The following is a 27404-nucleotide window of genomic DNA, read 5'->3' as shown; positions in this document are numbered from 1 at the left end:
AAGAAAGTTTGATTTAGCCCCTAGATTATATCATCAGTGATTGTCAGAAATCAACAGGTCTCCAATGCTGTGCCCATGCTCCATCCATTGTGCCTAAATAGATGACTAATCCTGGTTGTAGGCTGCGGAAACATCAGCCTAAACAATCTACTACATTTAAATGATTTCAGGAGATATTAGAGTTAAACAAGAATTTTACATTTATTTGTCAGGAAAAGATTTTCCATTGCAGTTCACATAATTAAACAAAATAAGCCAATCAAGATTGTACAACATCAATTACTCAAATATACATTGAAGAGTTAAAGAGGAATACCTGAACATGTAGAAATACATTGCAGCATATAAGTCCTGATGCAGAGCTCAAAGACTCACAACCTGCAATGGGGTATCCTGTCTACAGGATCCCACGGACACTTCTGCACCCTTTGCCTAAATACTCAAATCATCATAAATTCAAGACAATAAAAGCTTCACCAAGACTCTTGCCTGGTCATGAGTTGATGCGAAGACCATTTTGCCTGGAGTGGAGCATCTGGCAAAGATCTTTTCAAAGTCAAAACCCAAATTAACTGATATAAAGGAGATTGTAAAATATTACAGTGAAATTAAGACCACTTTACCAATCACACAGAGACATTTAAAATCACACCAAGCATGAATATAAAGCCACAAGATACACCATATTAAAACTTAAAGATTCGGTGTGAAATGTGAGTGAGCTGCTCTGGTGGAGAAGGTAAAGTCCAGGGCAAAGAAGGGGGCTCAGGATGCATGATCGAGACAACCTGAACAACTGGTTTTCTAGCTGATCTTCTTCTCAAATTAGAAAGTTTATTGTTTTAGTGACTGACCATTCTCACGGTCTTGTCTCGTGTGGAGTTCCGTAACAGTTTGCAGATTTTAATATTATGGAGAGATATAGCCATCCTTACATTATTATGTGCATATCTGATCTTAAACTGTAGTTTCACTGTACACTGCAACGAGAACCTCAGTCAATAATATTTATGTAAAACTGAATTTTTGTTGCATCATATGATGATATTTTAAACTTTTTATAAAATCATCAAACAATGTGTACCTAAAAAGCATTTTCTAACAAATAAAAAAGTTCTGTCCTATTGTCACTAAGTTATTGTTACTTTTTTTCTACTGGATATGTGGTTTATATCTAGTATATATATATATATATATATATATATATATATATATATATATATATATATATATATATATATATTGATTTGTCTATTTGCTGGCTTGCTATCAGAAAACAAACACTAAGCTAGGTTATAAATTAATAAATTCTACAATTACAAGTGATTTGTAATTTGTTCATTTATACCCCCTTTTTTGTTTAATAAAGTTTTTCTATGCAGACTTTATATATTGGTCTAATATTTGTATAAAGTTTGCATTTGCATTTACTCATTTAGCATCTTTTATCCTGCGACCAACAACTAATGACACAAGAAGAAACAGACTCAGCCTATTAAAGGTTCAGAGCTTGTGTTATTAAATGCTAACAAACCTTAAGCCAAGTCCAACAAGTAAAGCCACACAGTATTGTTTTAAAGCTTATTTAATTTTATTTTATTTTTTTAAAAATGCACTGTTGTATTCTCAAGTCAAGTTGTTAAGCTCATTATGCTCTGTGGCTTTTGTTTTTTATTTATAATATCTTTCACTTAAATTGCTGTTTTATAAAAACATCTACTGGGAAGAGTTGTCACATTTGATATAAAGCTTTAATGGCACAAACGTGTTATTTAATTTAAAGCTTACTTGTTTTTATTTATTAAAAAGCCTAGCTTGATGTGCACTATTTTGTTTTTCTTTTGCTTATTTTATTGTTGTGATTTATAAAGTAATCTGATTTGTTATAAAAGCTTTTCTGGTAAAATAATAATAATAAAACAATAAACAACACATAAACAGTGTTTAAGTGTCTAATGCTGGCAGCATCATGTTACAAAACTATTCACAAAGATTATTTGATTTATTAAATAACTCATCTCTTATGCTTTCTTTCATGTTATGTGACAAAATGAATGAATGACTCGGATTAACTAAAAGATTCATTAATTCGCTCATGTGCACGATGTGTAGTGCGAGACAAGATTAGTTCATTTTTCGAGTCCTCTATCGAGTCGTTCGTTCACCACATGAAAGACTACAGCCTAACATATGCATTTATATGCCAATCATATGCATTTAGAGCCAGAAAAAGAATTGATCTGTTCACCTCTCGAGTCCTCGGGTTTGAGTCATTCGTTCATCACCGGCCAATCATATGCGTTTAGAGCCAAAAAAAAAAAAAGAATTGATTTATTCAACTCTCGAGTCCTCTGGTTTGAGTTATTCTGTCACATGATGAACGAACGACTCAAGAACCAGAAGACTCGAAAGGTAAAATAATTATCATGGCTCCTATTGGCTCAGACTGTTTACATTGGTTAAGATTATATGTGACTGTCATTGTAACGTGAACGCACCACTGACATTTGAAGACATGAAGAGGTGAGCTGAGCAAACAGACAACAATACCTATAGACAAAAGAGCAGGTAAACATTGAATTATTATTTTCTTCTTCTTATAATCTATTTATGACTTATTTGTTGTGTGATGAACCTTCTGGGCTAGTTGTAGATGTGTTTTTGAAGCAGTTCGTAACATTTTAATAATATTTTGGCAAATTGAACCAAATGAACAAAATGACTTGAGAAAAGATTTGTTCATCTCGATGAACGAGACTCAAAGATCCGAGTCAGAAAAATGATCCGAACTTCCCATCACTATTGAGTATGCGAAATTCTGTTGTACGCCACTGCCAAAAGGGGTGGGATTAAACAAGATGATTAGACAAAATGATTAAATGGTTTCTCTTCAGTGTGGCTCATGATGTGTTGATTAAGGTGTGATGATTGGCTGAAACTCTTCCCACGCTGAGTGCATGTGAATGATTTCTCTCCAGTGTGTATCCTCATGTGTCGATTAAGGTTTGAAGAAAAGTTAAAACACTTCCCACACTGACTGCATGTGAATGGTTTCTCTCCAGTGTGGATTCTCATGTGTTTATAAAGGTCTGATGAGCGGCTAAAACTTTTTCCACATTGAGTGCATTTGAATGGTTTATTTCTAGTGTGGATTATCATGTGTTGATTAAGGTGTGATAAGCAGTTAAAACTCTTCCCACACTGGTTGCATGTGAATGGTTTCTCTCCAGTGTGGATCCTCATGTGTTGATGAAAGTTTGATGAAATGTTAAAACTCTTCCCACACTGAGTGCATGTGAATGGTTTCTCTCCAGTGTGGATCCTCATGTGTCGATGAAGGTTTGATGAAAAGTTAAAACTCTTCCCACACTGGTTGCATGTGAATGGTTTCTCTCCAGTGTGGATTTTCATGTGTTTATAAAGGTTTGATGAGCAGTTAAAACTCTTCTCACACTGGTTGCATGTGAATGGTTTCTCTCCAGTGTGGATCCTCATATGTTGATGAAGGTCTGATGAGCGGTTAAAACTTTTCCCACATTGAGTGCATTTGAATGGTTTCTTTCTAGTGTGAATCATCATGTGTTGATTAAGGTGTGATAAGGCGTTGAAACTCTTCCCACACTGAGGGCATGTGAATGGTTTCTCTCCAGTGTGGATTCTCATGTGTAGATTAAGATTTGATGATTGGTTGAAACTCTTCCCACACTGAGTGCATGTGAATGGTTTCTCTCCAGTGTGGATCCTCATGTGAATCTTAAGATTGCCTTTTCTTTCAAAACTCTTTCCACACTGAGTGCAGGTGAAACTATTCTTGTCTCTCCTTTTCAAAATATCATCAGTCTGTAAATGAGTTTTTTCCTCAATGTTGACATGATGTTCCTCTTTACTGTCCTCATTCTCTTCAATTAGGTCTGGAAAAAAAAAACACTAGTTGTTATCAAGTCTTAAAAACTCTCATGAAAAGTGAAAAGACACTGGAAACATTGTCTACACACACTGTAATTTTGATGCACATTAAGTGTAAAATAAATCAGATCATATTGTGTTTGGTCCATTAACGTGTACACATTTAATCAGATTCAGTTCAATTAATCTTCATTTATCTACTGCTTTTACAATGTAAATTGTTTCAAAGCCGCTTAACATAGAAGTTATAGTTTATGGATATGCACAAACTCTGCTGACATGGTTCCGGTAGAATATCAGTCAGGTTCTTTACGTACGCATTGCGCGTTCTACAGCAAAATTTAATTTTGCGGCAAAACCTAAACACATCAGAGGATGGCAAAGAAGGGAGATTTACTCTTAAATTGATGAGGATCTAGTGCCAGTGGATGTCCAGCATCAGGAACACCATTATTGTTCAGTTCTAGAACCCAAAATAGTTTTTTAATACACCAGATTAGTCTGACAATCTCCGTGAAGAGGTGGAATGACTATAAGGAGACTGTTTTGATGCTGCTTTTAGTGCTGTTATAAGGTTCTAAAGGTACAGTTAAAAAAACGATGTACTAGAATTTACATCATTTAGAATGTAATAGTCAAATAACAGTCTGAAACAAATGTGTCAAGCGCAAGTATTTATATGCAAAACCTAATCAGAGTACAATTAAAAGCATTGAAAAAGTCTTAAATTTGATAATCTTAAATTAAGGCTTTAATAGCCTTGAATTATTATACAAAGTCTTGGATTTCATTACAGAGGTCCTAATTTATTTATTTATTTTACCTTTTTAAGATTAAGTTCATACATTAATTGTTTTAAAACATCTACTTTAATACTTTAATACTTTAATATGAGGAATAAAACACTACTTATTGTCAAAACTCATTCTTAGGAACTTTACCTTTTTCACAACTTGTATAGTTTCTCTATCTAAAAAAGCTCCTGATCTAAATGCATAGATCTTAAAAAACAAAAATGCATGCATACAGTTATTTTATTTAGAAAAATTAAAACCATTTAAAACTGACCAGTCATATATTTTATTTATACATATTTAAATTTGTCTCTTGATTGTACACATATTTTTCCCTTTATAACAAATACATAAATCATCTACATATAAACTACAAAATATATTATTCCCATTAACATTTACAATATTGTTAATTTTAATACTAAATAGTGTTACTGATAGTATACTTTCTTGGGGCACTCCTGATTCTCATATATGCTATATATGCTCATATATTCAGATAATATAGTTTTCATACGCACACGAAAAACTCTCTTGAATAAAATAAATTTGCAATAAAATTAGGCAAATTTCCTCAAACACCCATCTCGTGTAAATCTTTTAAAATACCATACCTCCTGGTAGTGTCAAAGGCCTTTTCCGGATTTAAAAAAAAAAAAACTGCTTGCATGTGTTCTTTTTTTTAATAAAACCATCTCGTACAAAAGATTCTAATCGTATAAGATGGCAAAGAGTACTTTTCCCTCTTCTAAACCCACACTGATATTTATTAATCTTCTGGGTTTTTTTTAAATCCACACCAATCGATCATTAATCATTCATTCCATTGTTTTGCAAAGGCAACTGGTAAGTGCTATTGGACGATAAATAGTTTAATGATCTTTTCCTGGTTTAGGTATTGGTATATTAATAGCTTCTTTCTAAAAGGCTAGTATTTCTCCTAATTTGCAGATATTGTTAACCCGACAAGAAATGCCATCTAAAAAGGTGACCTGCTGTTTGTCTAGTCATGGACATTGACAACATAAATATACAAATTACAATGTTAACCTGGGGCTTGTGATTGTGAAACGTCTGTTAATGAACATCAGGTATAGCATGAACAGTGTGAAAGGAGATTACAGATAACACAGGATTCTGTTTATCCAGTGTTAGAATGACGCGGAGTTAATAATTTCAAGAGTTAAAAGCTCTCGAATACTCAGCCTCAGCTCTCAGAATAAACAGAGCACAATGACAAACAGTGACATACATAAATTGTAAATCATATCATAGCAGTGACCTGGGGCCTCATGTATCAACGCTGCGTACGCACAAAAACTTTGCGTACGCCAGGTTTCACGCTCAGAATCGCTCACGTTTGGATTTACTAACAATGAACTGAACGTGGGAATTTGCGCAGGTTCACGGCAGCTTTCTGGCAGGCGTACGCACATTTTTTGTGCGTGTCTGTTTCATTTCCATTGGCGACTCCTAGAGGCAGTTGTGTTAAATTATTCTCTACAAAGTGTCTGATCCTTGCAATGGCAGCTGTATGAGACGGGTTCATATAGTAGGTATGTAAGATTTCCAAACCATACAGTTGACCAGCTAAACATTAAAGCACAATTTGCAGCGGTCGCCTGTTTTCCCAATGTAATCTGAGCTATCTACTGCACGCACATTGCTATAAAGACACTATGTGAAGATAAATTTGCATGCGTGAATCAGAAACATTTCCATTCAATAAATGTGCAAATAAAATATGATGCACAAACTTATTGATGATTCCTACTTGTCTTTCTCGTGATAAATAGTGGGCAAAATCTGATATGTAGCGGGGAAAAAAAAGAAGAATGAATTCATCAGACGCTGGATTCGAGCCGAGTTTATGCTCGAACGTGTCAGTACATGATCATATGCTTCTTATGAGGTGCGCCACTGAGACTGCGAAGGGTACTGCAACATTTTACAGATATAAACCACACTATTTCTTTTTTAAATGCACTCAGTGCAATGTTCAGACCCAACTGTGTTAACCGTATCAGCTAAACTCTCCCACTCTATTTTTTTTCTTTTGTTGTTAATTCCGGAGAACAAACTTGCAAATAACACCGCTTTTCTCCGGTCTACCTCCGAAAGCAGCACCTCCATTTCACATTCTGTTCAAAGTTTCTCTTTTTGCTTGCTTTTGCCATTGCTTTTTCGTTGGGTTTTGACATTAGCATAGTCATTAGCATATTCATACGGGGGAGGAGGCAGGGAGGGGTTTTGTGCTCGTGCATGTTGCGCTCAGTTTCACGTTCATTCAGATGTACAAAAGAATATGCGTGAGATTCGGCGTACCCAGTGTTTCATACATCTGAATTTTTTTCTGCGTACGCACATTTACAGCTTTGTGCGTACGCAATGTTTTAGTAAGATTTCCACGCAAGTCTTCGTACATGAGGCCCCTGATCTTTTATGCTATTGTTTTAGAACTTACAATTATTGGAGAAATGACCAGGAATAATAAACAATAGAAAACAGTAAAACTCGAGGGCGAACTGGCCATAGGGAGACATAGGGACATTTCCCCTTGGCCTGACAGTCATCTGACCTGCTGCCACCGTGATTCTGGCCCCCTCCGCCCCCACTTATCATGAACATTGCACTTCAATCCCCATACTTAATTTAGTAATAGGAAATTAATCCTTAACAAAGTATGAAAGTATAATTATTAAGCAAATTATAAATGTCGTTGTAAGTCTGGAATACAGCATATGTAGCTGCAGTTAAAAACTGTTTAATAACACTTATTAATTTAGAGTTAATGCTAAACAGATAATGCTAAACAAATAATGAATTCAGTATTTGCTAATGCATAATAAATGGTTTATAGTGTGTAGTTATTATTGTAAAGTGTTACCAAATTATCTTTTGTCTTAGACCTTTAGACCTGTCTTACACTGTTAAAAATTGTCCCGTTAAAAAACAGTAAAATACTGGCAGCTGCAGTTGCCAGCAATGTACTGTTATTTTACAGTATGTTGATGTAAAAATACATGGACTACATTGATTTACACAATACTCAAGTGAACTCATTCTGCTCACTGAAAGCAACTGCCTCAAATTGGCCAACAGCTGAATGAGTCTATGAAGTAATGTGCTATATATGCTTAGAAGCATAATCATAATGATAACTTATTTTAGTTAATTAGATAAGTTCGTTTTAATTCTAATGTCTTATTTTTCACAACAGCACACATACATGTAAATCTGGAATCACCAGAGAGATTCTGACTGCATCAGCAACTAAACAGCCGCTGTCTATAAATAGAGAAACATGCAGAATAACATCAGCAGTTCATTGTTCATCTTTAACTCATACACTGGCTCTACTCTCCTCCACAACGGTGACACACAGAAGAAATTAGCTTCAGGTTTTACAGTAAAATACTGTTTTTTCCTTGTTTTAACGGTAATCTACTGGCAGCTGTGGTTGCCAGCAATCTACTGTTTTTTTACAGTCTACTTCCGTAGTTTAAATTGACAGTATATTACTGTTAAAATACATTTTACACTGTGTTTTTACCTCTCACAACTTTAACCCTTTAAACCCCAGAGCATATACTTCAGTTTTAATTGAAGTGTCCACACTACTGAGTGTTCAAGAAACATGGAGCAAAGCTGAAGTAAATTCATTAATTAACTGACTAATTAAATGATAATTGAGGATTAACAATGAATAAATGAAGAAATACTGAAGGAAAAAAACAAGAACAGAACATACAAAACTTTAGTCACAGCTTTATAATGAAATAACCTGAAGAACAACAAATGATTAAATAATTTAAATGATCAGCGGATGATTAAACAACTCTACAAACATCATCACCAGCTACACTTATTACTTAATACATGTATTTTTGTATAACATCTACTAAAGTTCTTCTTGAGAAAAAAAAGTGAAAGTTTTACGTCACCATCATGGAGAACAGAGTTTGCTTTAGTTGGGCTCTTAGCCCTGTCATTTTTAACATTTATATATATTTGCTGCTGCAATTGTTAAGAACTTTGTTTGAAAAGCTCCTTTGTTGTGGCAAGCCAGCCAAAAACCTAAATAAGATCTGGTGATGTTCATGTTGCTATTAAATGGCAGAGTCTGTTCTAATTCAGTATAATAAAATTTACTGCTGCTATTCAATGTTAAATCTTTTGTTTTACATTATATGTCTATAAATGGCAATGATTTCTGGAAGTTTTTAAGAATATCTTGGACAATAACACTGCTCTATGGTGTAAATTGCACTCAGAGAGGCATCAATAATCAGCATATGAACCTCAATAATGGTGACAACTAACAAAATTACCAGTTTAACTCACAAACAGGCAACTGAAAGTCTAAACATAAACAACAGCAGAATCAAAAACAAATAAAGAAAACTGTGAGACCATCATACAAAATTTATTTACACCGCAATGCATGCTGGGATATTTGTACCGTGCCACTCCCAGCATGCATTGCAGCATGAAACATTTGAATTGTTACCATTGTTGAGATACAAGGTCAGATTCATTAGGTCTGAGTGTGTATTTGGCATAGATGAACTGTTTTTGTATGTTATTTCTTAACTGTTAAGTATTTATGGAGGTATCTTTTCTGATTCCACTTCTCATTAATTAAATTAATACCTGCAATTAAGCATAAAATCTATTGCATGTGGCCCTTCTTCCAGATTTATACCAAAACATTTATCAGAACTAATTTCAGACAAATAGATTTCTCTATTTATTGACTTCCCAACTTTATTGCTATAGTACAAGCACTTTGTTAACTCTTTATTATAGTAATTGGAGAGTCTGATTTAATAAGTTTAAAGGTGAAGAGCCCAACTAAACCAGCCCCATTACGGTGACACAAAAAACACCTTAATTCCTGTTGGATCTCAATGAGAATAGTATGGAAGTCAAATCAGTCAGTAATAAGTGTGTCTGCTGTTGTTTGTAGAGTTGTTTAATGATCCTCTGCTGAGACTGAAGGTGTTTTATTTTATTTGATTTTATTTAATGTTGTAACTCAAGTCACTGTTTGTGTTTCTTTTCTTCAGTAATTGTAATTATTAACAGCAGGTGTTCATCAGTGTCTGAATTCACTCATTAGTGTTCATTAAAACTGTCAGGTGAACCATATTAGTTAACTAGTGTATGGAATAGTGAACAAGGACACAAAGCGTGATTTCAAACACAGACTTCAAAACATCGAATCTGAACTCTGTTAGCTCACAGTTTTCTGCAGTTGGTTACTTTCTCGAAAACAAAAATGTTACCCAGAAAGCACTGTTTTTAACAGAATATTACTGTTTTAGTGAAAAAACATTATTTTACCGTAGAATCTGACCGTTTTTTAACAGCAATTTTTTACAGTGTACCTCCCTGACTCTTTATCCCTCCTTTCTGCTTTATAGCCATGCTTAGTGAAAGTAACACCATCGTTAAATTACATACACTTTACATAAACTATGCAAAACTCGCTGTGTGCTGACACTTCTGCACAAAAGGCTGTTAATTCAGTTTCATGGCGCATGAGCGACGCTTATTTTTTCGGCGTGCATGCAAACAACCGGGATTCACACAGGAGCATGTGTGAGTTGCTGGTTTTCTGTACACATGCATCAGTTTGCTTTCACAAGCGATGTTTCAGTTGCACATTGAGAATAACAAACTCGCACGTGCAAAAAATGCCAAATGTAAATGGCCCCTAATGTCTTTATTTTGAGATTGCCACTCTTAATGAATACATTTGCATAAAGTAATTGTATCTAAATGCTTTCACTAGGGGACATTTTTTTTTGCCGCCCCCAGGAAAATCCCACCCTGAGCGATCGCCCACATTGCCCATGCCTAAATCCACCACTGGTATTGCTAAACATTATTGTTCCACTATTATTTGTTTGTTTTGTCTCACGTCGTCCCATCACATCATATAGTTCAGAATACTGTACAATGTTTTATAATGATTAATTATTTTAGTGTCAATTTCATTCAGCATGTTTAAAATTGGGGCATCCATGTTTTCTGACATACCTTAAACCAGGGTCTCTGCAGGTTTCACCAAGTTAAATTTAAGACTTTTATGACCATTATGAATGAAATTTTAGACTCATAAAAGACTAAAGAATTTTTCAAATGGCCCAGATTTTGTATTTGTCCTATCAAAAAAATATTATAATAAAAAAAATATTATATTATTATTTTGAATATTTCTTAGTAAAAGATTTTAAATGTGTAAAAAAGCAAGCTCTACTTGTATCCACACACATTTTTCCAAAATAAACTTTCTTTAAAATAAAATTTTTTTTACAAATGTTTTAAAAACTATAACAAATTAAATCTATGCACAACAATCTGTCCAGGTCGATGTCCTCAGCAGTAAATACATGGAGCACGTTTAAACAAATGATATTGTAAGGAAAATACTTAATCCATTATGAGAAATAGAGTTAAAATGATCTTTTTGAATAAAAAAGTTTAAAGTTTTATTGAGATGGATTGTTGGTGATTGTATAGGTTTTGGCCAGACTGGTTAACACAATATAAACAAAGGAAAATGAACACTTGTTTAAAAAAGATTAAAGACCTACAACACAATTTTAGTAAATTTAAGACTTTTAAGGCCTAAAATTTGATTTTGGAATTTAAGACATTTTAAGACTCCGTGGAAACCCTGTTTAAACACAATAGCGCTGGTAATTAGTTATTATGATAATGATGTAATTCTAATTCAGATACTATCTGTGAGAACTAGTAACAACTAGAAACAAGTTTAATCCCATGAAGTAAATTAAAAAAGGGGAATTGGGATCAATGGGACATATGCAAGTGGAAAGTACCAAGCTAACACTATCACTGCAACACTGTGAGAATACTGAAGGTCAAATATCGTCAGCTCAGTTAAACGTTTTTAATTTATGGTTTTTGTTTATTTTATATAGTGCCAGTGTTCAAGGAAGCTTTACAAACAGTAGTAGAACAAGAAAAAGCAATAACCTTAAGAAGGAAGAGAAAATGGGAGACTAATAATACTTGAAATAATGACAAAAGACACAAGAACAAGTGACGAAAGAAACTCATTCCTGTCTTTCAATGACTGCTTATGTGCATTTAGGAGAACTAGGCAGCACACTCAGGGCTGCAAGATGGATTTAATTTAGTATTATTATAATTAAAATATATCTGAATGAGGATCAAATGACTGAGTTGGTGTTTGAGAATGAAAACCAACCTGTTTGTTCCTGCAGATCTTCCTGTTTGACTGTGAATGTTTCTTCAATCTTCACATCTTCACTCTCCTCTTTAATAAACGCCATCTTTATAACAGTGTGGAGATCAGTCGCTTCAGCAGGAGTTTTTCTCTGCGTTTGGACACTTTATCCTGCTTAAAATTAACAAAACAATAAAAATGTCCTGTTTAAAATTAATAAAACAATGAACAAAAACAAGATAATTTCAACACTTGCTTCAACAGTTTCTTTATATGAGTCATTAACAAACAGAAATTATGTAAGTCTGAGCAAGCAACAAAAGCCACAAATCAGCCGATGTAAAGTAGAACTCCATTTTTCTAATTTTATTGATGTATACTTCGAATAGAATGACATTATGCTATTTAATAAATTAAACCTTCACTAAAACACTTATCACACACTTTACTGTTGCTTTATTCAATCTTTTTTTAGGTATGTTCTTAATTGTTTAGTTTGTTTGATTTATTTTATTGTCTGCTTACAGCAACGTTGTAGCACTTATTTGCACAAGACAAGAATTTCCTCTCGGGACAAATAAAGTTTATCCTATCTTATTCAAACAATAGACCTTACAGTGAGTAAAATAGTAGTTCTTTGTATAAAGGGTTAAAATAATATTGTCAACAGCAGGTACATCTAACATTAAATGAACACACTGAAATTTTAATCAGTTGGTTTACATCTGTGTACAAGCTTTAAAACAAACCTTTCTCCAGTTGAATCACAGTGTGGGAGCGGCGCAGCCTTATGACGTCACACCACCATGCCACAATAAAAGTCTTTTTTTGTTTAGCTTTTTCCCCCTACTCACTCTTATATGAGTCATGACTTATCGATACATTTCTCCCTCATTTTCCACTTTATAATTTATCTGCTTTTTGTTTTGTATTTGTAATGAATGGGGAAACATCAAATTTTTATATAAATTTATATACGTAATAGGTTGAAACTTATTTGGGCTACAGTCCATTTGTCAGGATAAAATCAATATTTATAACCAAACCAAAACAAACAAACACATAACTAAATAGTTGTAAAAAAGCTTTTAAAAATGACTGAAAAACTTAATACACTGTTGAACAATGCATGCACATGTTTAGATTTTACATTTTATAATGTCAGCATTCAGATATTATTTGAGTGTAAATTCAGAATGTGCAACTCACCTTTCCAGTCTTCAATGAAGAAGTGGGATGAGAAATGGCATCAGTCGGTTTTTCTTTGTATGTTGTTGTTGGTAATAATCTCAATGTAGGAACCAACAATCGTAGTTTGTCCTCCAAAGTTGTTCTCTTATAGCTAAATAAGCCAATGAAGTTTCTGTTAAGAACGCAGAATATAGATACAACCCTGCTGACCTACTTGATCTGGCATGTGATTGGTTAATACTCAATTGGCCCCCATTAATGCTGGTATAAAGATGCAATGAGCAGTGGGCAACAGTGAAGACTCAAAACACATTACTGCAGAGGATGGGAAGTTTAGCAGCTATACGAACCATAGCTTTAAAGAGAAATAAAGATGTATTGGGAAAATAAGTTGACTTTTGATGGAAGCTTTTTTATTTTGGCTGCTGCATTTTATAGTTAAATTGGTGATCCACTGCAATATCACATTTTAAACTTTAGTTGATGTGTAATTTAGCTGTGTGAAAATAAACAACATCTCTGAATGTAAAAAGTTCAAAGTTCAATGCAAAGGGAGACCTTAAACAGCCGAAATACAGAACTTGATTTTAACTTGCACTGGGAAAAAAATGTTTTAGAAAAAGCCACAATAAAAAAAGCAAACAGCAGTTTACACCGAGGGAAAAAAAGTTTTCATTATTAAAAATAAAATTATATTATAATGAATTGAAATCATATATTGTATGCATTTGGGTCAGTTTTAATGCATTAATGAAGGCTATTTAAAGCTGGACCGACCGACGCAATAAACATGTATGTCGCGTTTGTTTAATTTATTATGCACGCGAAAAAACTTATTCTAAACCAAATTTGTTGCCGGATTCTTTTTATGGGAACGAGAGATAAAGTGCTTATGAAGTGCTTTGTCGGCCTCTGGTGGTTAACTGATGCAGAGCCGACGTCTGGGTCTGGGAGACACATTACTGTGGAGGATGAGAGGTTCAGTTGCTTTACAAACCAGTTTTTACAGAGAAATAATGTTGTATTGGGAAAATAAGTTGACTTTAGCCATCTTCATTTGTTTTGTTGCTGTTGTTTTATAGGACTATTAATTGAAGCTTTTTTTTTTATTGTGGCTGCTGCATTTTGTAGTTAATGTTGATACAGGTATGTTGAGGTATTTTGATTTGAAACACATTTTATTTTTTTTTCCCAAGCCTGGTTAAAAGGTAATGCAAGAGTTATGTGTTGTTTTTGTAGAAGTTTCTCAGAGTCTCTTGGCTGAAGTCTTTGTGTAAAGATGCAAATGAGCATTGAAAACTCAATCCATACCGATGTCTCAATACACACAACTACATTCACTTATATAATAGTTATAGAAGATGTATACTATTATACTGTGATATATTATCATTCGTTGAAAGGAACAATTTATAAACTTCACATTGAGGTTTTATTTGTGTTAAGTTCAGTCAATATATTGACATGAGCTAACTATTAGCAGAGTTTTCGTCATTTATTTATTACTGAACTTGTTCTTTGTGTGAGTTTAGAGTCCTTTATGTATCTTAAAGCACATGCAGCTTATTACTGGCTTCTGGAAGACTGTAAACACTTTATGTTTATAAATTGTAACTATCAAAATGTAACTTGTTTCTGTGCCAATTTTGTTTTCTTTCCTTTGTTTTTTAGTTGAACAGAACATGTGTAAGCAGCTCAGCTTTCCCAAAAGCCTCTTATTCACCTGGTATGTATTAAAGATGTTTTTCTCTCTATTTATTACTTGTGGTTGTGCACACAAATATGCATAGACATTCACAGAAGCATATATAAGATACTCTGACAAAACCTTTTCCTTTTAACACAGTAAAGCTATCACATACTGTGATGCATCTAAATATTTATAATTAGAAAATAATTACATCACTAGTAAATTTATTGTATAGGCAGTTTATACAGAATAATTCAACGACAAGAGTTCACTTTCATATCTACACAATGCATAACTTTTAACGTGATTAACCTGCTCCACCTACACCAACTACAGCATTTCTCAGACTTCTTTTTTCACTATGGTGTAATTACAGTGGTGGACATCACATACAACAACAACTGTACTTACTCCTGTAACTTGTTTGCAACAATGAATTTTAAATATCTGCGTCACATAGTCATTTAAATAAATGGCTCATCATTGTCTGCGGTCATCTTTATTAATAGCTGCCTGATTATTAACTGAATAGGACCGTTTAACATATAAGAAACACGTTGACAGGTATAGCTGTTCATGCCAATACCAACTTGATAGACTATTACATGAACATATTACATGAACAGGACCTGCCTAACATCTCTTAAGACAAATAAGCATAGTGTCTATAACAATACACGCTTGATTGCCCAGATCAATACAGTCGCTACATCTGAATGGTGCTTTTTCACACATTTTAAAAATAACAACTATTTGTAAGCGAAGTTCTTATCCAATACCAGTTTAATACCTCAAATAATTATACATGTGAGGCATCACAGTGGTGCAGTAGATAGCACTGATCGCCTCACAGTAAGAAGGTTGTTGATTTGAGCCTCAGCTGGGTCAGTTGACATTTTTGTTTGTGTGTTCTCCCCATGTTCGCATGAGTTTCCTCCAGGTTTCCTCTCTGGTTTCCCCCAAGTCCACAGGAACTGTTGAACCATACAGTGGCTGTTTTTTGCCCCTGTATTCTCTTTATTTGCATTCAGCAGAAACAGTTTTGAAATTAGTAGAGGATGAGTAAATGACAGAATTGTAATTTTTATGTGAACTACCCCTTTAATGCTTATGTAAGTAAAGGTAAATTAAATATTACTACAGATATTGCTAAAGAATGGCAGGAAACGTGGAACACAGATAATAAGAGACAACAATTCATGTGAAAAAAGAAACCCTATATAGGCCTATGAAGTTGTAGAAATAGAAGAGGTCATAATTATGAGGATGAGATTTGGACTCAGATATTAATAGAAAGTGTTGTAGATATACAAGTCATTATAAAGTGGATTAAAAAAAGTTAAGAAAATGTTTAGATTTAAGGTTTGTGAGAGAGAGAGCAGACAAAGTGTAAAGTGAAAACCATGGGAGAAATGTATCAATAAGTCATGACTGCAACATAGTGGCAAAAAAGTTAAACAAAAAAGACTTTTATTTTGCCGTGGCGCGTGACGTCATCAGGCAGCGCCGCTTCGTCGCAGTGATTCAACTGGAGAAAGGTTTGATTTAAAACGTTTACAGATATAAACTGATTTAAACTTCTAAAGTTGTAAGTTTTTTATACGATGCTATATTATGTTCCTGCTGTTGGAAATATTATTTTAACCCTTTATACAACTATTTTAGTATTTTAGTAGTACTATTTTATTCTCAGTAACTGAAGGCTGTTGTTTGAATAAAACAACAGAAAAGTGTATAATAAGTGTTTAAATTAAATGTTTCACCTGATTTCTTTTTGTTAATTACTCTCAAATAAAGAAACCATTGAAGCAAGTGTTGAAGAGAAATTATTTTGTTTCTGTTCATTGTTTTGTTTATTTTAAACAGGATAAAGTGTCCAAACGCAGAGAAAAACTCCTGCTGAAGCGACTGATCTACACACTGTTATAAAGATGGCGTTTATTAAAGAGGAGAGTGAAGATGTGAAGATTGAAGAGACATTCACAGTCAAACAGGAAGATCTGCTGGATCAAACAGGTTGGTTTTCATACTGATATATTTTAATATTAAGAATAGGCTACTAAATTAAATCCATCTTGCAGCCCTGAGTGTGCTGCCTAGTTCTCCTAAACGCACAAAAGCAGTCATTGAAAGACAGGAATGAGTTTCTTTTGTATAGAGGTAAAGTTGGTTTTATATTCGCACATTCGTTCATTTAGCAGTCTATATATTGTTTACCATGTTATTTTGAATATTCGATTGGAATTAGCATGCAAGTGTGACTTGAAAACAACATTAACACTGTTTATTTGACTGTGAACAATGTTGTACTTTGATAGTCATTGGCTGCTAATATGATTTTACTATTTAGAGTTTGCAAATAATACTTTTATGAAATTATATTATTAAGGGGAAATTCCGAATGTGTGAATATAAAACCAACTTTACTTCTATTTCTTTTGTCACTTGTTCTCGTGTCTTTTGTCAATCTTTTAATGTATTATTAGTCTCCCATTTTCTCTACCTTTTTAAGGTTATTGTTTTTCTTGTTCTCCTGCTGTTGGTAAAGCGTCCTTGAGCGCTGGCGCTATATAAAATAAACAAAAACAATAAATTAAAGTTCAAATGAGCTGACGATATTTGACCTACAGTATTCTCATAGAAGATATCTGCTATTACGGTGATAGTGTTGACTTTTACTTTTCATTTGCATATGTCACGTTGATCACAATTTTTTCATCAACTTCTTTATGGGTTTAAACTTGTTTCTAGTAGTTGTTACTAGTTCTCACAGATAGTATCTGAGTTAGAATTACATCATTATAATAGCTAATTACCGGGCTATTGCTTTTAAACAGGGTTTCTGCGGTGCCTTAAATTCCAAAATCTAAATTTTCAATCTACAATCACCAACAACCCATCTCAATAAAACTTTTCATTCAAAAAGGTCTTTTTAACTCTATTTATCATAATGGTTTAAATATTTACTTACAATAACATTTGTTTAAACGTGCTCCATTACTGCTGAGGACATCAACCTAGACAGATTGTTGTGCATATATTTTGTTTATTATAGGTTTTGAAACGTTTAAAGCATTTGTTCATTTATTTATTTATTAATTTTAAAGAGAGTTTACTTAGGAAAAAAAGTGTATGGATACAAGTAAAGCTTACTTGTTGCTACACAGAATTTTAAATCTTTTGCTAAAAAATATCTAAAATATAATTTTTAAAAATATTATTTATTATTGTATAATTAAATTATGATATTTTTTCATCGGGCAAAATAAAATCTTTTCTATCTTAGCCATTTGAAAAATTCCTTAGCCTTTAGCCCTTTATGAGTCTAAAACAGGGGTCACCAATCTCGGTCCAGGAGGGCCCGTGTCCCTGCAGATTTTAGCTCTAACTTGCCTCAATACACCTGCCTGGGTGTTTCAAGTATATCTAGTAAGACCTTGATTAGCTTGTTCAGGTGTGTTTGATTAGGGTTGGAGCTTAAATCTGCAGGACACCGGCCCTCCAGGAACAAGTTTGGTGACCCCTGGTCTAAAATGTCAGTCATAATGATCTTAAAAAATCTTTAAAATTCCTAAATTTAACTTGGTGAAACCTGCAGAAACCCTGGTTTAAAGTATGTCAAAAAACATGGATGCCCCCAATTTTAAACTTGCTGAATGAAATTGACACTAAAATAATAAATTGATCTTAAACATTGTACAGTATTCTTAACTATATGATGTTGCTGTGGGACGACGTGAAACAAAATGAACAAATTATAGTGAAACAATAACGCTTAGCATTGCACTGACTACAACTGGCCAACAAACTAGTCTAAAAATGACTTTTGCTGCTTAAGAAATGGATTACAGCATGCTGATGATATGCAAACATTTGAGTGTAAAATTCTTCAGTATTGAACATATTCTTCATGTACCAGCAGGCGGCGACATTCAAATCCTTTTTGCTTGAGACTTAAAAAAAAAAGAATTTTTAGATCCTAAAAACAGTGTTTTGCTGCTTAGGCATGTGACGACAACAGTTTACAAGGTATACTGCGGTTAGAAAAAAGTTGATTTTTTTAAAACTGCCAAAATGTTCTGCTGTACCATTCCTTTGGTATATGTGAGTTTTTTTTAAAGGTTTTGTTTTAAGTGTTTCAGGACAACAGTATTATCAGCAAAAAAGATATCCAAAGATGCCGTTTTAAATCGTTAAGAAATCTGTTTTTGAAACTAATGCAGACAGTGTGTGACGTGTCTGAAGAGCGAGAAGGGATCCGGGGGTGAGAAAGGTGTGCAACTTATTTGAGGACCGGGAGGGAGACGTGCGATTTTTCACTCCTCGTTTTCACTCGTTTGCTCGTTAGTGTTAGGGTTAGTTTTGTAATTAAATTTAATTCACATTTCACATGATTTCTATGTGATTAGCTGACAGGTACATTTCTTTTGTCACTGTACCAAAATTTGAGGTCAAATGATTAGGATCCATATCTTTATTACATTTAGATGTCTAAAAATATTGGCCCAAAATCTATATAATTTAGGGCATCCCCAGAACATATGACTGATCTGCTCGTTCCAAACCACATCTGGGACAAGATGAATCTGAGTCACATACAGAAGATGAGTGTACCAGTTCTATGGCATATTGCCAGGCTGTATCTGATATTTCTAGTCCCAGTTCGTCTTCCCATTTCTGATTTATATGGTTTAGGGAAGGAGAGGGCAGTTCTTTGGATCACTTCATATAACATGGAAATCATACCCCTTTGATATGGGTCCATATTTACCAATTCATCTATCCAGCATGCTTCTGGTTGGTTCAGTGAAGGACAGAAGTGTTTTTTAATGAAACTATGGACCTGAGGGTACCTAAAAGAATTAGACTGGGGAATCTAAATGTCTGTTCTTAACTGTTAAATGAGATAAATATGCCATCTTTAAACAGGTCTTTAACACAGTTAACTCCCTTCCTAAACCAAAATTGGACTGCTGAAATCTATAATCTTGGCAATACAAACAGACACAGTCTGAAATAGAAACAGAAATCTTGGTAGTATTATCAGTTTAATGGAATAGATCTTCCCAGCCAAAGATAAAGGAAAGGTTGACCAGTGCGTCATGTCTCGTTTGACTTTGTCTAACGTCATTTAAAATTATTATTAAACAAATCCTTATATTTACGTGTCACACTCACACCAAGATATACAAATTTATCAGGACTTGCTTAAAATGGAAAGGTTTGGGTAGACATTTGCTGTGCTCTATCATTGAAAGGGAAAAGGAGATTTTTTGCTAGATTGACTTTGTCTCAAGAAACATTTGCAAATTCTGAAATGATTGTAAGAGCTTTTGGAATGCATGTATCTGGATTTGACAGAAAAAAGTAGATCATCCGCATATAGCAGAAACTTATGTTCATGTCCCTCTCTGAAAATTCCTTGCAAGCCATCTGAGTTCCTTAAATTGGTTACAGGAGGTTTGATGACAACGTCAAAGAGCAGAGGGGACAGAGGGCAGCCCTGTCTCGTTCCTCTAGAGCAGGCATGTGCAAACTTGGTCCTGGAGGGCCAGTGTTCTGCAAAGTTTAGTTCCAACCCCAATCAGACACACCTGGACTAGCTAATCAAGCTTTTATGTCCCGTTTCCACTGAGTGGTTCGGTTTGGTACGCTTTTATGGCCATTTCCACTGTCAAAAGGCGTACCGAACCAAACCGTACCATACCACTTTTTTGGCACCCTTTCGAAAAGGTCCCAAACACTAAGGCCGTACTCACACTAGATACAGCTGCCTCGAACCGGGCCAAAGCGCTTGTCCCCCTCCCGTCTCCCCCGACGGCCCGCACTCACACCACAAACAGGCCTCGGCACACTTACGTCATCGCTGCTGCGCTGTTCAGTGAGAAGCGCTCTCTCACTCAACAGCACAGTGGAGATTTCTCTAGTTATATCGTTTCAGTCGTTAGTTATGCTGTGACATGCAGTCGAATATTTCGCCAAACAGTCCTTAGGGATGCTGTGACACGCAGTCAGATATTTCGCCAAACAGATTCGCCACTTTTGGCGCTCATAAACAATCATAAAGCTCTCGTGCTGCAGGAATGAGGAGGTCTGCTGAAGCCACGCAGCTGTCGTGCTTCGAGGAGTTCTCGTCTGTAATAAACTACGGCAGTTTGCGTTCACTGAACAGTAAGAATGATTAATAAATCCATATGTAACAGCCCCTTAAAAGTCACGTCTCGCTTTCAGTTTCGGGCTTTGGCGCGTTTTGCACTCACACACAAGCGTACCGTGCCAAAGCCCAAGTGACCCGCGCTAGGGCACACCTCTTCCAACCGGGCCAGGGCCGGCCAAGTGAACCGTGCTTGAGCCCGATTCACCGCACTCACACTTCTCAAACCGGGAAAATCCGGGAAATCCGGGAAACGGGCCTGGGCATGGTACGGATGGCATAGTGTGAGTAGGCCCTAAATGGCAGAGCTAGACGTGCAGCTGAACGCTATTGGTTTACAGAGATACATCATTCGTAGACACAAGCCAGAATCTTAAAAAAGGACCCGCCATGTTTGAAATACACAGCGAGAGATTACAGCGGAATTATATACATATGCAGCCATGGTCGATCCGGGCTCAAACAAACCCTGTCGTCGTCTTGATAAACAGCCACAAAGCCATGGAGAAGAGCAGATTTACCCTGTGCCGCGTAGTTTTTTACGAGCCGGTCTGAAGCCCGAGTGGTTTCGCTTTCTTCCTTGTGCTCGCCGCGCGTCTCTATTTGAAATAACAAACTTCTTGAGCTGATAATAATAACATGCGATTGATTATTGACAAGCTTTGGAAACCCGGTCCTGTGAGAAGCTGACAAACGCGGGACACATTCTGTGACACATTCAGAAAGAAAAGGACAAACGTTAAAATTCCTTCTTTTGTCAACTGATCTGAATCACAGAGGTATGGTAATTCTTAATAATTAAAAAAGCTCTCAATACATTCAATTTAGTTTACCTCAGAGTTGTAAAGAGTTTTATAGAAGTTTTTTAAATTGATCACTAATACCCTGTTTGTCAGTAATAATACTGCCATCATCCTTACTAACTGCTGCTATAACACCAGCTGCTGAGGATTTTTTCAGTTAGTAACACAATAACCTGCCAGCTCGTTCACCATGTTCATAATGAATCTGGCGTGATCTTATGTGGAGATCCTCAAGGAGTCATTCCGCTTGCAGAATAAGTATTTTCTTATGAAGCTCTTCGGAAGATGATGTTGATTGTAGCTGATCAATTGTATTATTTTTTTTACATGACATTGTCCATCGCTGATGGCCGACAAACTTCACGATGCTGAGCCGGCATCACGATCCATCGCCCCGCCCCACATTTATATTGATATATAACTTATTATTTGCATGTCATCGTAATAGCAATAACAGTCTTTTCATGAGCTGTGTTAAATGTTACATATAGCTGCTGCTTGCATGGCTGACAGCATCGTGAGGATTAAATGAAGGATTATACAATACCTCTCGCGCTTAAATGTGTAGATTCAGCGCCAAACACTGTTACCTGCGGACTTGAAGCCACTAGAAGTCTTTTATCCACTCTTGGAAAAGTGTAAATGGTGGATTAACACTCAGCACATGATCACTAATAAGATGCGCCATTATTATTATCTTTAGGTAAATCTGTATGTTATTTTTATTCTCTCATCTTCAGCGCTTCACATTTTCGCAGTTGTATCATCTGAAAGCAGAAGGCATTGACTGAGTGATTGACAGCTGATATTAACCAATCATTTGCATTCAGTTGTAGAGCAGTGAGCCAATAAGTAGAGCACAAAGGCGGTGCAAGCATTGCAGGCTTTTTTACATCAAGTTCACATAACAACTGTTTTAATCTGTTCTTGGTGCTGCGTTTGACGTTTTTAGGTGCAAAGATGCATTCTGCATAAATGTCTCTTTAATCTGCGCACACAGTGAGGATTTTACAGTGAAAACAATGAAAATGTATGCACTACACTGAACACAAACCGAACTCTCGTGTTCTCCACCAGCTGTGGGAAAAGCCCTTGTAATGACACAGATCACTGTGCCATGCCCGTAGCCAGGGGGTTTCGGGTTGTTCGAACGAACCACCCCCCATGGCCCCCATGTAATTTAATTTAATATTATATAATGCATATTATAATTATTTATATTCAACATATATATTGTAATAAAGTGTAATTTTATATAACTTTGGCCAGTAATTAGAATCCCATTGAGCCTCAAAGCCACAATAAAGTGACGCGAGTCTTGTGACATAACCCACTGAGTGGTAACTCTTGAATCTTTGATGTGACATCCTCCTTTGATACCTTACTCTTTGGCTCTCTTCTCTTGAGCCCCTTTCACACATGCAGACCTTTCCGGAAAATTACCGGCAATTTTCTGGAAAGGTTGTATGTGTGAACAGGTCCTTTTTGAAAATACCGGTAAATTCGTTCTGGCTATTTTTCAGAAAGAGAAGTTGTAACATTCCCGGTAATTTGCCGGAATGCTGCGCTGTGTGAATGCAGAAGGAAGATTGCCGGAAAGAACGCGTGCACGTCTAGAACGTGCTGACGTGAGACACCTGCTTTAGCCAATCAGAACAGTCAGACGCATTTAGTTAGAAGTTAGTCAGATAATGTTTATATGTTCTTCTTAATGCCAACTGTGTAAATAATCATCGATGAGATGCTTATGATAAGCCGCTGTTTGTTTACCTTCACGCTTAGCGTGTGCCTGTGAAACAGCCTGTGAGAGCCAGCACACGCACATATTATGAACATCTCGACATGCCAAAGTGATCCTCCATATGTTTTCTTCGAAGTTGTTCGAAGAATTGTTCACAATACTGTATTGTTTACAATATTGATCATCCACAGAGTTTGTAATGTAGTAAAATGTTTACAAATACAAGCGCAGCCGTTTAAGGCTCATTTGTGGTAAATGATGTCAGAATTTACCGGTATTTTGGAATGGATTTTTGAAAGGTCTTTTCTGGAAAATTTCCGTAACGTCCTCGCCTGTGTGAACAGCGCTTTTTTGAATATACCGGTAAAGTCGTTCCGGAAATTTTCCGCATATTTACCGGTATCACTGTGTGAAAGGGGCTTTGATCTGTATTACAGATTATCTCTTGTCATCTGCTTTTATATGCAGTCACAGGAGCTCTCGTTTCCCTTTTTTTCCTGTTTATACCACATCATTCCCCTTCACGTTTGTCAGTATGTTATCGATCATTTGTGTGCATATTATTTTGTTACTCACCCTGTATGTTTCCAAGACCACCAGTGAGTGAGTGTCTGGTTGTTTTTTCCTACGGCACTTCCTCAGCGCTCACCCGACCTGGTGTTTACTTTGACTTTTGGTTTTTCCAAGACTCGCTTCTCAATAAAGACTTGCATTTGAGCTCACTCTTTTTTTTTAACTCGTGACACACGTATTTTCTTTCTCATTTGTGTTTAAAGGTCTTTAGATTTTGGCATGATATCTAGCTTTGAGGCTTTTTTTGGTCTACTTCACTTTGTCAGACAGGTCCTATTTTGGTGATTTCTTGATTGCGAACGTGTGTGGTAGTAATCAGGTCTGGGTGTGGCTAGAGAACTTGAAGCAGGTGTGATAAATTAAAATTGTTCTAATGGGAATTTCTTTTTTCACACAAGTCAGTGTAGTTCAGTATTTTGTCTTCAATTTAAGAATAAAAACCTTGATTTAAAAACTGCACAATGTGTTTAATTGTGTTATCTTTGACTAATATTTACATTTGTTTGATGATCTGAAACAGTTAAGTGTTAGATTTCTGCTTTGCATTTGTTACAGATTACATACCTCTAGAACATTTGTCATTTAAAGGTGCAGATTTAAAGCTTTATGCAGATATTATACATGTGTCATATATGTCTATGAGGCAAATATTAGCAGAGATTCAGCTGTTTTTTTAACAGGTTTACCAGTCAGGCACAGAATGAAAAAGCATTCCCTATTGGCTTTACAAGTTTTACAAAAACAAATTGTTTTGTTGTGATTATGAATATATACAGATAGAAACTGGCCATTTACAGCTTTCAAATTTATGTCTCATCAATATGACAAAAATTAATCTGGGAATAATCATATAAGAATCTGCTTAAATGTGTATCTGTGTAATGGACAGGAGGTTAATATGACAAGATCAATCTAAATATGATCTGCTTTGTCTTTACATTTAATGTGCATCAAAATTAAGATTTGTGTAGCCAATGTTTTCACTTCCTTTTCACTGAGTTTTATGATTTACTAAAAAGTAAACTTATTTCTATTTCAGACCTAATTAAAGACTACGAGGAGAGTAAAGAGGAGGAACATCATGTCAAAATTGAGGACAAAACTCATTTAGAGACTGATGGTGTGTTAAAAGTGAGAGACAAGAGTTGTTTTACCTGCACTCAGTGTGGAAAGAGTTTGGCAAGCAAAAGCAAATTAAAGACTCACATGAGGATCCACACTGGAGAGAAACCATTCACATGCACTCAGTGTGGGAAGAGTTTTAGCAAATCATCGTCGCTTTATAGACACATGAAGATCCACACTGGAGAAATACCATTGACTTGCACTCATTGTGGGAAGAGTTTCAACCACTCATCATTCCTTAATCTACACATGAGGATCCACACTGGAGAGAAACCATTAACATGCCCTCAGTGTGGGAAGAGTTTTAGCAAATCATCGTCGCTTTATAAACACATGAAGATCCACACCGGAGAAAAACCATTCACATGCACTCAGTGTGGGAAGAGTTTCTACGATTCATCATACCTCAAAAAACACATGAGGATCCACACTGGAGAGAAACCATTCACATGCGCTCAGTGTGGGAAGAGTTTTAACTGCTCATCACACCTTAAAAAGCACATGATGATCCACACTGGAGAAAAACCATTCACATGCACTCAGTGTGGGAAGAGTTTCAGCAAATCTTCGTCGCTTTATAGACATATGAGGATCCATACCGGAGAAAAACCATTCACTTGCACTCAGTGTGGGAAGAGTTTCAGCCACTCATCATCCCTTAATCAACACATGATGATCCACACTGGAGAGAAACCATTCACATGCCCTCAGTGTGGGAAGAGTTTCATCCACTCATCAAATCTTAATCTACACATGAGGATCCACACTGGAGAGAAACCATTCACATGCTCTCAATGTGGGAAGAGTTTCAGCACATCATCACACCTTAAACAACACATGAAAATCCACACTGGTGTGAGAGAGTATATGTGCTTGGAGTGTGAGAAGACTTTTATTACAGCTGCAGATTTGAAACGGCACCAGAGGATTCACACTGGAGATAAACCGTACAAGTGTTCACATTGCAGTAAGAGGTTTACTCGCTCAGAAACCCTGAAAACACATGAGAGGATTCACGCTGGAGATAAACTGTAGACATGATCAGTGTGTTCTAGGGTTTGTTACCGAAACCCGGTGCCATTATAGCACCGGTACCATGGTAACCGGTATGCACCGGTATTAAATCAGCGTATGAATTTCGGTGCTGCGGCATGGACGTGAGGGTTGCATGAAAAAAGGCACATATAGGTGTTGTCACAGCATCACTAAACATTTAATATTCAACTCGTTTAGTTTTGACTTCATTCATTTTTGATTTCTGTCTTGAACACATGATTTATTTACAACACATTTTTAAACACAATAGTTTAACTGACTCGTTTCTAATATCTAACGCTACTTTTTTATGCTGACAGTCAGTGCAGAACATTTTACTAGTTATTTTGCAAGACAGTATTCAGACAAAGTCTTTTTAAGTATTTTATAGTCTTTTATTTAGATTAAAGTGTAATTTAGACTTATCAGTTCACTACGAAAGTTAAAATAATTAGTCAAATTATTTTGTAACTGATTTGTTGTGTAAATCAAAAATATATAGTAAATATTTCTTAAGGAGGCTAATAATACTGACCTTATTTTTATTTATTTATTTTTATTACAAACGGCTTTTATTCATGAAATAAACAATAAGAAATAGGACTTATTATGACTCCAGAATATTTATGTTTTAGGAAACACTAAAAGTTTTCAAAAACATTATTTTAAATGAATGGGAGGGCAAAATGAATCGACTTCAACTGTAGGCCTGTTAAAGTTTACAGGTGCAGCAATGTGCCTTGATGTACTTGAATGTTAGAAATGTGTTCTCCTACACCAGTACAATGTTACTTGTCAAATAAATGAACAAGGAAGATTATTTTGAGTTTAAGTTATTTAATTATCTTGTTTATGAAGACTGCAGAGTGATGGATGAAAACAAATGACTTCCAATAATGTTTTAAGTATTTTGTGATATACATGTTAAAATGTGCTCCTAAAAGTATGTGGCCCCTGCCCGCCCCCCACAGGTAAATAGTAAGCTAATGTAATTTCATAATGCAAATCTTAAATTCATGCTAACCAACAAATGATCAAATGAAATGTATTAATGTAATACAATATGAATTGATGTTTACTTTAAACTGTAATTATATTGTTCTATTAAAATTATTTTGAAAAAAATCATTTGTCAAATAAAATATTTTTGAAGAGTCGTCCACCATCATT

At 35.3% G+C, this 27404-nt stretch overlaps 2 protein-coding genes and 1 long non-coding RNA gene across 9 annotated transcripts; 2 read left to right on the top strand and 1 right to left on the bottom strand.

Annotated features, from left to right (window-relative positions):
* Positions 1-182: 182 nt before the first annotated feature.
* LOC137490933 (uncharacterized) lies at positions 183-13278 on the bottom strand. 6 transcript variants are annotated; one of them, XR_015483401.2, is made up of 4 exons: positions 13132-13278; positions 11944-12096; positions 1034-3911; positions 183-980 (listed from the first exon to the last, which is right to left on the bottom strand). XR_015483401.2 is itself a non-coding variant. In XM_087249086.2 (3 exons), the coding sequence occupies exons 2-3, from the start codon at positions 12026-12028 to the stop codon at positions 2863-2865; spliced, it is 1134 nt and encodes a 377-aa protein (XP_087105212.1). In that variant the 5' UTR covers positions 12029-12096; positions 13132-13278; the 3' UTR covers positions 183-2862. The 6 variants fall into 6 exon arrangements, 4 of the variants coding, with proteins under 4 accessions (XP_087105212.1, XP_087105211.1, XP_087105210.1 ...); XR_015483400.2 differs by having other exon boundaries at positions 11944-12093; XM_087249086.2 differs by having other exon boundaries at positions 183-3911.
* LOC148682140 (uncharacterized) lies at positions 1859-6460 on the top strand. Its single transcript, XR_015943014.1, has 2 exons — positions 1859-3651; positions 3735-6460. It is a non-coding gene; the product is annotated as an uncharacterized LOC148682140 (long non-coding RNA).
* A 3007-nt stretch (positions 13279-16285) lies between the features above and the next one.
* On the top strand, positions 16286-27054 carry LOC137487296 (uncharacterized). Of its 2 annotated transcripts, none has more exons than XM_087248980.1 (3): positions 16286-16341; positions 16670-16819; positions 25114-27054. In XM_087248980.1, the coding sequence occupies exons 2-3, from the start codon at positions 16735-16737 to the stop codon at positions 26232-26234; spliced, it is 1206 nt and encodes a 401-aa protein (XP_087105106.1). In that variant the 5' UTR covers positions 16286-16341; positions 16670-16734; the 3' UTR covers positions 26235-27054. The 2 variants fall into 2 exon arrangements, with proteins under 2 accessions (XP_087105106.1, XP_087105107.1); XM_087248981.1 differs by having other exon boundaries at positions 16286-16391.
* Positions 27055-27404: the final 350 nt, after the last annotated feature.

This window comes from Danio rerio, chromosome 4, assembly GCF_052040795.2.
Source record: "Danio rerio strain M-AB ecotype USA chromosome 4, GRCz13ab, whole genome shotgun sequence".
NCBI lineage: Eukaryota > Metazoa > Chordata > Actinopteri > Cypriniformes > Danionidae > Danio > Danio rerio.
Note: the sequence above shows the minus strand (reverse complement) of the source record. Positions and strands in the feature narration are given on the sequence as shown.

Bases quoted from the DNA above. Each gene is read 5' to 3' on its own strand.
- LOC137487296 (XM_087248980.1), top strand. From the start codon at position 16,735: ATGGCGTTTATTAAAGAGGAGAGTGAAGATGTGAAGATTGAAGAGACA. The intron at 16,820-25,113 runs GTTGGTTTTCAT...TTTCTATTTCAG, and splicing joins AGATCTGCTGGATCAAACAG to ACCTAATTAAAGACTACGAG.
- LOC137490933 (XM_087249086.2), bottom strand. From the start codon at position 12,028: ATGGCGTTTATTAAAGAGGAGAGTGAAGATGTGAAGATTGAAGAAACA. The intron at 3,912-11,943 runs GTTGGTTTTCAT...TTTTTTTTCCAG, and splicing joins AGATCTGCAGGAACAAACAG to ACCTAATTGAAGAGAATGAG.